Source organism: Anopheles ziemanni, chromosome 2 (genome assembly GCF_943734765.1).
Source record: "Anopheles ziemanni chromosome 2, idAnoZiCoDA_A2_x.2, whole genome shotgun sequence".
Taxonomy (NCBI): Eukaryota; Metazoa; Arthropoda; class Insecta; order Diptera; family Culicidae; genus Anopheles; species Anopheles ziemanni.
Genome location: NC_080705.1, coordinates 6,413,003 through 6,422,524, shown reverse-complemented (window position 1 = coordinate 6,422,524; position 9,522 = coordinate 6,413,003). Strand labels below are relative to the sequence as shown.

Genomic DNA, 9,522 nt, shown 5'->3' with positions numbered 1-9,522 from the left:
GCATTTGTAGTTCGAAAACGGGTTTTCCGCTTAGCGATACTAGCGCCAATAGCGGTCGATTATTGAACTATGTTTTGACATTAGTTTGTTTAGGTTTTTTGTTTTGATTTAAAATTCCTTGTTTTTCTGCGCCGGCAAAGACAAAATTCTGTATAGTCACTTACTTTCCTCTTCACTGCCAACCTAAACGTTTCATACAGCAAAGGTAAGGATTTCTATAAAATCTGCTGATAGAACAATATCTTAACAACAACTTAATTTCTTTTACAGATGCCTTCCAGCACGACTAACTTTCTCTCTCACCTAGCGCAAGTGGAAGTGTGTGATGTGCAGTACAACATACGAGTGCTGAAAATGAAAGATTCGGTGTTTATCTACGTCGGCGAGGACAAGGCGGAAACGTTCGACGAACTGGCCATTGCCATGCCCGACGCGAACGATGCTTCTTCCGGTGTGCTAGGCTCGACAATCATTGGACCCCGCGATGGTAGCGGTTCTCAGGAACTGGCGCAGCTAATAGCGAGGAAGCTCAAGAAACCGGTGTACCTGAGCCTTAGCACGAACGTCCCGAACGATCGAATCGTGCGGCCATCGATTGAGAAGAAGATTTTCGAAGACATCAAAAACAATATCGAGTGCTTTTGAAGCTCCAAGCATAGACAATACGTCCTTAACGAAGGGAACGGCGGCATTTTAGATGGAACACCAGATTAGTGGCAGGATGTGCGATACCTCACGGTAGAGGAAGGGGCTTTTTCCATATTAAGTGTGTGATTTTAAGATGCTTGCTACAGATAATATTCAAATACGCTGCGCTATATATAATATTTTTTGAGAATAAACTAAAATACACAAAGCAGGAAACAACGAAAGCGTTTGTACGAGACAAATTATGAGAACCTCAATACAGAGGCTGTAATTTACAGTCGATTGGTTTCGCGAGTTATCTGATCGTTAAACGATCGTAACGCACATAACCCACTGCACAAATCGTTGTCGCCGGTCATGCGCGTCCGCGTTTTCCCTGGGCCACTTTTTTGTGCGGATTAGATCACCAGGTTGTGCTAAAAATCTACAAACCTATAGCTTGTATTACGTGATACTATGGTTCAAAATATTAAATTTTCGTTGTAGGTTATTTTTAAACAAAGAACATCGTTTTACTCGTTTGTATCTAAATTTTCTTGTTCATTCTTCCAAATCGTTAATGGGTAATTTTCACTTTCATCGAGATTAAAACGGTTTTTTTCACTTTCTATTGGAACCGTTACGGATAGTCATTTGGATGCCATCGGAGGCTTTTCATCCACGCTGGTTAAACACACCCTGCTAAAGGAAATACTTCACCTATCTTCAACATTTAAGTACCGCAACCAAAACTCAGATTGTGCGCTAAGATCACGCAACAGGGCACTGGGGCGGGAAGTACTTTGTTTTTGGGATTTTTCGGCAAAACGCTGCTTTCCGAAGCAGAACGCATTATGACTTCTCGAGCCAAACCACGGTCCCGTCAATGCGCAACGAGCCCGGAAAGCACGAGTCCGTGAATGATGCCGTGCCAGATGAGTGTGAAAAATCAACTCCTACCTGAAACCGGGAGATACCACTTTGTGCCGGTAGGCATGTTAATAAATAGGTCACAATTCAATTACTGTTTGCACTGCCATTGCTTTCGCGGGGCAGGTTTTTGTTAGTTTTGCTGGGAGTGGAGTGATTGAAACAGAAAAACGTTTACAACGAACACAACGGGCACCGAAGCGTGACCATTTCCATTACGACTTTCCTTGCACTTGCCTGCTGGCTTGCTCAGCGCAAACCGTCTGTCTTTACCGTGACTCGATTATATTGCCATTGTTAATTATGATATCGTTGGCCAAAACGAAGGTTTGTGGTGCGTTTGTCTGCAAGACGGAGCGCGCGGCGACGGAAAAGCGCGCCAAACGTGAGCCGCACGCGCATAAGAACGCAGACGCAACCACGTGGTGGGTCGCAATGCGGCGGCATGCGTCTCTTGCGGGTCGTTATGTCACATGGGGTTAATAATGTTTAATTGGGCTTGAAGAATGCACCGAGCGTATTCTATCTATAGTTGTTACATCTACGGCCGATTGAAAGTGAAACCGAGCGCGGGGAGATTCTTGATATGCCACGTTGTTGCTTGACTTACGGCGTAAGTTTAAATTTTAATAACTGCCGATTTGTAGTTGTCTCTATCAGCCATCAAGCTGTTACTTTACATTCAACCACTTTCTATTGAAGTCGCAAAGTCAACGATTGCATCCGAACATTGAAACCAAGCTTAAAGAAAACAGTTGTCTTATTCAGACTTTTAGATAAACTTGTTCAAAGCATGTTGATGCATTCTTCAGCTATTTTCAAAAAGCATTTAAAGTGTCTCTAAATCGTTTACCTCCATCAATCTTTTCGTAACGCATCTTCAGCGCCGAAAGGAAAACCAAAACAAACGAACCTCTTGTGGCAGGAAATCGCTGTGGAAGTGGTCGAAATCGACCCATCAGGAACTATCGCCATTAAGCGAAATCAATGCACGCGCTCGGTACACGATTAACCGAGATAATATGGTGGACAAGACGTCGGTTCCGATCGGCTTCAACCTTTCTTTGCCGAGGTTACGCAATATCGCCCTCGATCCACTTCTTCGGCGTACCGCTGAAGCTTTCCCTCCAGTTTTCCATTTCATTGCGCTGCCCCATTGGGAGATGGTGGTACGCGTAAACATCATCGACAGCATACCTGTTTTACTTATTCATTTTCTTCGACGCTTTTTTCTTATCTCCACCCAACTTCCTCCCATCGGCTGCGTGTACTCACACACTTATTGCGCTCGCCTTCATCAGCTGGAGCTAGAGGAAGCAGTTTTCCATCGATGCTTTTCCGCCCTGACCGACCGATACGGATGCCGGGCCGGGTCCAAGATGCTCCTTGACTTCCCATATCCAACACAGCTGCATCATTAGACGAAGAGGGAAAAGGAAAAATGAAAATAACATTAATCGATTATGCGGGCAAACGAGCTCGGCCTGCTGAGGGGGGCTTGATTCAATTTTTTCCACATCATAATTGGTGAATTGTGGCTTGCAGCATAATCCATGCGTTTCTTTCCATCCGTGCCCCGTTTTGTCACACCCGCAAACGAGATGCAAACAGAAGTTCTCCACATCCTGTCCATTGCAATGTAATGCTCACACTAGTTGATCGCATCGCCATAGGACACGAGGGTGAAACAAGGGAAAATTATAGCGATCGGATATAATTCCGATGCCCCACGGGCTGCAGGGAAGGGAAGGTGATGGTAGTTTTTATTGATCACCCACTGGGCATTAAATAGCTGCTTTCTTTCAATAAAATCTCTTCCATGTTTGCATGAAAAAGCATTTAATCGTTTTTCAAATATTTTTGAATGAAAAGTCATTTTCTTTTAGAGACTACATTTGACTACATGCTACTTTCTTCTAATCTTAATCCCTATGTTAAAGCTGTTGATCTCCATAACACATGTGTTACCTTATCCGCCGTGCGAACGTGCTTTTTATCTCCCACATTATGTTGAACCACGTGAGAACTTTGTCACATAATCACGAGGAAGTGTTGCGAACGGTTTACCCCCCTTTTTCTGCAAAGGTGCTCTCCGGTTAAGGGATTCCCAGCATCAGATTCACCTCCCGGGAAGCACATGTCGACCCAGTAGCGAACAGCAAGTGGCCACCGTTCCGGGTAGCGAGCGTTGAACGTTGATAATGCAGATCAGGCCCGTCACGGTGCACCAAATAATGACAATTATGTCTCGCGGAAGTGGCAAGCCCGGTTTGCACCAACGAACCTGTCCCCTGGCTGGGGTCGGGTTTGAACTACATGCCCATGTACAGGTGGCGGGGTTGATGTTTGATGCTCGATCTCGTATGATATGTTGCCCGGGCCGGCTTATGCCTGTTTACCTGGTTTGTCTTCTGTGATTGTGGAAACTTTGTGGAGGGCAAGAAAGCGAGGTTATCAAGGGTCTAGTAAACCAAATTCCCTATGGTCGACATGTGTCTTGTTTCGGAAGGTTTGTACACACGTCTTTGATAACCCTTGAAGAAACCTCTGGGATCATTTTCTGGGTATGATAAAACAGGTATCCTCTGTGTTCTTTTTTACTAAAAGCCTTAGTATTAAACAATGCACAAACAATAGTTGCAGACATTTTCAAAAACCAATTACCATTTCTGATATTTAAAATCGTTTATTCTGAGTAGTGTTTGTAGATTAACATTTGTGTATTTTTTAAAGTTTTCTATGTTTAAATAATTGTGCTACAAAGGATAAGATAAAATAAATAGCCTGTCCAGGCCACATTACCCAGAACGAACTTTGATGAATGAAAAGCTTCAATTAAAATGCAGGTCATATAATTCATTCGATTCTTAAAATTATGTTTAAATTGTTGTAGCAAGTTGAGGGTTGGACTACCTTTTTCGCAGTCTTTTTCATTTCTTCTCTACCGATCACAACTATGTCTGACGAGACAGCATTTGTAAAAGGGAAATTATGTCATCAACCTGAGCCGTCCGGGACCCCCGTTTCCGTCCACGTCAATCCGGTGTGGTGTTTTGGTGTCGGGTGTGTGCTACCTGCACCAAAGCCCTCCACGATCTGGCCACTTCACGATCTGCAGGGCGGTATCCAATTTCCTCATGCCAATATCGGACGGGCGGATGGCGTCGACCTCCCCGGTGTCAAAGAAAGGAAAGGGCAACCTACAACGAACCTCACATAAGGGCTGTGACCGGAATTTCCTCCGGTTGTTTCCTGACCGGAGAAAGAAAAAGTAAAGCAAGAAAGAGCACTCCTTATGGAAAAGCGCCACCGTCGGGTGCATTGATATAAATGTTCCGTTCGCAGACCGGAGTGTAATCGGGCGTCACCTCTCGAACCGTTCGGAGGAGGGTTAAAAAACACTGCTCTCGCTGTGGCCACCGTCGGTTTCAGCCAACAACTGCGAACAAATCTCGCCTCATCTCGCACGGGCAGCGTTGGGTTTTTGTTCATCTGAAACCGTTCAGTTTTCCTCGGGAGCATTTTCCAACCCGAGTGTGGTTACATATCAGAGTGCAAACGAGAGCGGCAGCAACGGACGAGAGCACGTGGAAGGGGAGGGCCTTTTCCCCCCATTGTTCCCCTCCCGGTCGTCAGTGGAAGAGTGGGGAAAGTGGTGTTTGGCGTGGTTCTTATAAGTACGCTCGGTGCGCCGGTGTAGAGCGTTATTTTCCGAGCATCAGCTGGCAAGGTCGGATCGAGTTTTTCATGGTGCCAAAGTAAAAAAAAACAAGTAAAAGAAAAGTGCCAACATTTAAGTGCTTTTGATCGATACAGAGGACTCAAACAGATCGCTCTCGGTGGAACTTAGTGACACGTGTGTTGATGAGAAGGAAGAACTAAACAAGTGATAAATTTAAAAAGTGTCGATCAGCTGAAGTAAATTAACCCATCGAGTGCAATAGTCCAGCTCCAACGTCCAGAAAATTAGCAACATGAAGTTGCTTATAGTGGTAAACGATAATTTAAGGCTGAAAGTATACTACTGTTAGTTATTTGTGGTGAAGAAAGTTATCCCAAAATTCAATCTGAAGTTCGTTCACCAAAATGAAGAAATGGTCACCTATTTTATTAACGGTTAAATGTAGTGACAATTTGTTTTCCTCGTCTTGGTATAGTTATATAGAGGTCAAGAGATTTGTTCTACTTTGAAATTTTATATATTGTCTGCAGAGCTGTAACTTTCTGTGTATCCCTTTCAAACAAATTTTTTTTTGGATTATTTCGAACAATTGAACAGATATCTTGTCATTCATGATCATGCAGTAACGTTTTAAAAGATCGTCTTGTGGAACAAGCCTTCAAGACACGTCTCTTCGGGACACGGGAAATATTTCTATTCAATCTCAATTTTCCCAACATTGTTAACATTGATACGTACATTCGAAATAGTTGTACATGATACGGCTCTACTTCTGATACGCAAATCCTCATACCATAAGATGTTTTCTGTTCATTCCTCTCAAGAGAGACGAGAAGTGAAAGAGGAAAGTATTAAAGAGCTCGCGAAAGAAAGCACCGGAAGAGGATAATTGCATCGGCCACTCGGTGCAACAACACCTCGCGTTTGATAACAGCAAACCGATTTTTAAACTGTTTCGGATGCAGCCGCTCGTAATCAAATGGAATAAGCAGAAAAAGCAGCGAAAAGAAAATGTGCGCAGAAAAATCGTCATATTGCGATGCGTTGCATCACGTCACGTCGATCGAGGCCAAGTGGGTGGAGGAGTTGAAGAAAACCGGAGACGGAAGAAAAAGACCAGCGTTGAGAGAGTCTTAATTTTACCGTCAACCGAATAATGCATAAATACCGCAGCTTTGGTGATTATGTGTTATGAAATGGCCAGCCAATTTTCCCTGGTGATGCTGTGCCGGCCTGCAATCTTGCGATCCGGTTGAATCATTTCTTTTTTCTCGAAGCAAAGTTGGATCATTGAAATTGGTTCTGTAAACATAATAATTTATATCATCGGGTCTTTAAAATTATTAAAGAAAATTGCACGTTGATTATTTTATATATTAAAATAATTTAAACCATTCCTGCCTTTTTTAGATCGCAATCTGCCTTATCGGAGCGACCATGCTCCGGGCATCGCCCCTGAAAAGGAGCACCCCCCGTGCCCTCGTAACGAGCCGCGAGGACGTGGTGACCAAACGCGAGGACGTTATGATGAACCGCGAGGACGCGGTGACGGCCGAACCGAGCAAGGAAAAACCACAGTACCTGATCCGGGTGATGCCGAAGGACGAAGAGCTGGACGAACTGTCAAAGTTGGTGGATTTTTTCGCGATTGGGGAGACCGGCTCGCCCAGCGAATCAACCGGCTCTCCCCACACGACATCCTACGGTACTTATAGTCCGTCCCGGGACGATCTGACCGAGCCACTGCTGCCGCCACCGGTGGAGCAAAGCGAACCGAACTACTACGCGGCCAAGCCGAAGAAATCCAAGAGCAAGAAGTACATCCCGACGCAGAAACTGATCAACCTGAAGAATGCCGGTGACGGTGTTGAGAAGGCCGCCAACGAAAAGTCTCGCCAGGGAAAGGAGGCCCGGGAGGCGAGCGACGAGGACACGTTCTTCCTCGATGCGATCGATCTCGACAAGCTGCTGGCCAGTGCGTTGCTGGGTGAGGGTGACGCCCGGGCTGAGGCCACCGGCGTGTCGAGCCGCTCGTATTTGCCCCTGCGCTATGACGAGCTGAATCACGGCGAGTTTGTGCCGAGCCGGAACCGGCGGGTGGACCAGTACACGCGACGTGTCGCCGGCGAGGATGAAGGTGCTAGAATCGATTTTCAAATGCATGGCCACAATGGTCCGAACAGCTACAAGTTTGGCTATGACACGGGTGAAGGGTAAATGTGGTGATCTTTTGTGACTAACTGCACGAAACTGTTTGTGTGTGTTTTTACGCCTTGCACTCCTTGGTCCCTCCTTATGTGTGTTTGTGTTGAATGTCCTTCGAGTGATGTTCTAGTTTTATAACGCATTTTTTTTCTCCCACCACAGGAAGAATCGTCAGTTTCACGTAGAAGAGCGCGACAATAAGGGTAACGTGCGGGGCCGTTACGGTTACTACATGCGGTCCGGGAAGTTTCGCATCGTCAACTACAGCTCCTCGCCGGAAACGGGCTTCAGGATAGAGCCGTAGGAAGGTTGGATACCGTACCCTTGAGGAAGCCATAGCGATGCCTTTCCCGAGGTCCTGCAAAAACCACAAACAAATCTTCGTTACCTGTTTACGTTTTATTTATTACCTTACATTACATTTATTTTGTACTGACGTTTACTTTGACAGAAATCCCTCTCACATTTTTCATAGCCATCCACTTCGCTCAAGTCGAGCGAAGGGAAAATAAAGCCAAAAGAAATTAGTTAAACCATTACAAAAAGAAAGAATTTACCAAAAAAGAAAAGGAGTTTTGAAAGAAAAGATAACATAAACATATAGAAAAGAACATATAACATTTAATGCACAAACGTAGAAAACAAAACATACAGATATAGGGAATGCATCATTCATAGCACTGCACTTGTTGTTTCACCCGGTTGTCCTCTCCACTGACTCATCTGCCTAATCGCTTGGAAACTGCATAGAACTGTTTTTCAATGTCGTCCAGTAAGCCAGACGCACCAAAACGGAATAGCTCCGGCTTGAGCCACTCTTCACCGAGCGTCTCGCGGATCATGATCATCCAGGCGATGGCATCCCGCACGGTTCTTACGCCACCCGCAGGTTTCAGACCGATTTTCTTACCCGTCAAGCGATAAAACTTCTGAATGGCACGAATCATAACGAGCCCGACGGGAAGCGTCGCATTTACCGCCTCCTTGCCGGTGGATGTTTTAATGAAATCCGATCCGGCCATCATCGCTACCATTGAAGCTTTGTAGACCTGCAAGAAAAGGAAGGGAGTTAGGATTTTTTCAATAAGAGATGATTTATGCCTCACTTACATTCACCATCGTGCCACACTCTCCGATGCCGAGGATCGTTTTGAGGTGAACCTTATCACCGCACGCCTTGCGCATGCTAACAATTTCGTCGTACAATTGGGTCCACTTTCCGGTCAGCACCAAGCTACGATCGATTACGATGTCGATCTCGGTGGCACCCTGCTCGACAGCGAAACGAATTTCGTTCAGTCGCGTCTCAAGTGGGTACGATCCGGACGGAAAGCCGGTCGCAACGGACGCAATTTGAATTGTTCCGCTCTTTCCGAGTGACTGCAGGGCACGGTTTGCATCAGCCACGCGGTTGGGATACACACAGACGGCAGCTGTGTGTGGCTTTTCTTCGAGTTTTGAATAAGCAGACACGTCGGAGAATGGGTACGCAGCCCGGAAGCACAGACGAGCGACATTGGATTCGGTATCATCGCCGGCGAGCGTTGTCAGATCGGTTAGCTTGAGCGCCTGCAACGTGTACTCGAGGAATTCGGCATCCGTGACGCGTTTGATAAGCGCCGAAGTCAAGAGGTCAACCGACCGAACCACACTAGACAGGTTTACTCGGACATTGGCCAGTTGTTTAGTATCTGGCGGGTCGGAACAATATTATAGTTCAATAAACATCCAAAAAAGTCATGCAAACATTTTCAATCAGGTTTGTTAAGTTGAATTTGCTTATTTTACTTACCAAAAGGCATTTCCGTGTTGACCATCATTTTGATTAGGAGCTATCAACTCGAACAACAGATCACTGATAAGGGAAAGTTTTTGGAAGGAAAACGATGAATTAAACATATGGACAAACAGTAAATAAAGGATAACACATTCAGCAGCAACGATCCTGAAGTAATTTACCTCAAAAAAGGATAAAACTCACGACTCACGACAGGTAACTTGGAAATAAAACAGCACAAAAATCTATCGAAAATGCCGCAATGATTCTGTTGATGTTGTTTGACGTTTGAATCAGCTGT

At 45.2% G+C, this 9,522-nt stretch overlaps 3 protein-coding genes across 3 annotated transcripts; 2 read left to right on the top strand and 1 right to left on the bottom strand.

Moving 5' to 3' along the window:
- Positions 1-270: 270 nt before the first annotated feature.
- On the top strand, positions 271-879 carry LOC131288160 (uncharacterized). Its single transcript, XM_058317310.1, has one exon. It carries the CDS (start codon positions 271-273, stop codon positions 643-645), a length of 375 nt encoding a protein of 124 aa, XP_058173293.1. The 3' UTR covers positions 646-879.
- Positions 880-5,531: 4,652 nt separating this feature from the next.
- Positions 5,532-7,748, top strand: LOC131288367 (uncharacterized). Its single transcript, XM_058317495.1, has 3 exons — positions 5,532-5,549; positions 6,650-7,452; positions 7,607-7,748. The coding sequence occupies exons 1-3, from the start codon at positions 5,532-5,534 to the stop codon at positions 7,746-7,748; spliced, it is 963 nt and encodes a 320-aa protein (XP_058173478.1).
- Positions 7,749-8,149: 401 nt separating this feature from the next.
- Positions 8,150-9,264, bottom strand: LOC131288356 (deoxyribose-phosphate aldolase). The gene is made up of 3 exons (XM_058317483.1): positions 9,237-9,264; positions 8,555-9,135; positions 8,150-8,493 (listed from the first exon to the last, which is right to left on the bottom strand). The coding sequence occupies exons 1-3, from the start codon at positions 9,262-9,264 to the stop codon at positions 8,164-8,166; spliced, it is 939 nt and encodes a 312-aa protein (XP_058173466.1). The 3' UTR covers positions 8,150-8,163.
- Between the last annotated feature and the right edge of the window lie 258 nt (positions 9,265-9,522).

What these genes read in the sequence shown, in the direction of transcription:
- LOC131288160 (XM_058317310.1), top strand. Translation starts at nt 271, where the DNA reads ATGCCTTCCAGCACGACTAACTTTCTCTCTCACCTAGCGCAAGTGGAA.
- LOC131288367 (XM_058317495.1), top strand. An exon ending in GGCTATGACACGGGTGAAGG is followed by an intron (nt 7,453 to 7,606) that starts GTAAATGTGGTG and finishes CTCCCACCACAG; the next exon opens with GAAGAATCGTCAGTTTCACG.
- LOC131288356 (XM_058317483.1), bottom strand. Translation starts at nt 9,264, where the DNA reads ATGATGGTCAACACGGAAATGCCTTTTG. An exon ending in CAACACGGAAATGCCTTTTG is followed by an intron (nt 9,136 to 9,236) that starts GTAAGTAAAATA and finishes CCGACCCGCCAG; the next exon opens with ATACTAAACAACTGGCCAAT. An exon ending in AGTGTGGCACGATGGTGAAT is followed by an intron (nt 8,494 to 8,554) that starts GTAAGTGAGGCA and finishes CTTTTCTTGCAG; the next exon opens with GTCTACAAAGCTTCAATGGT.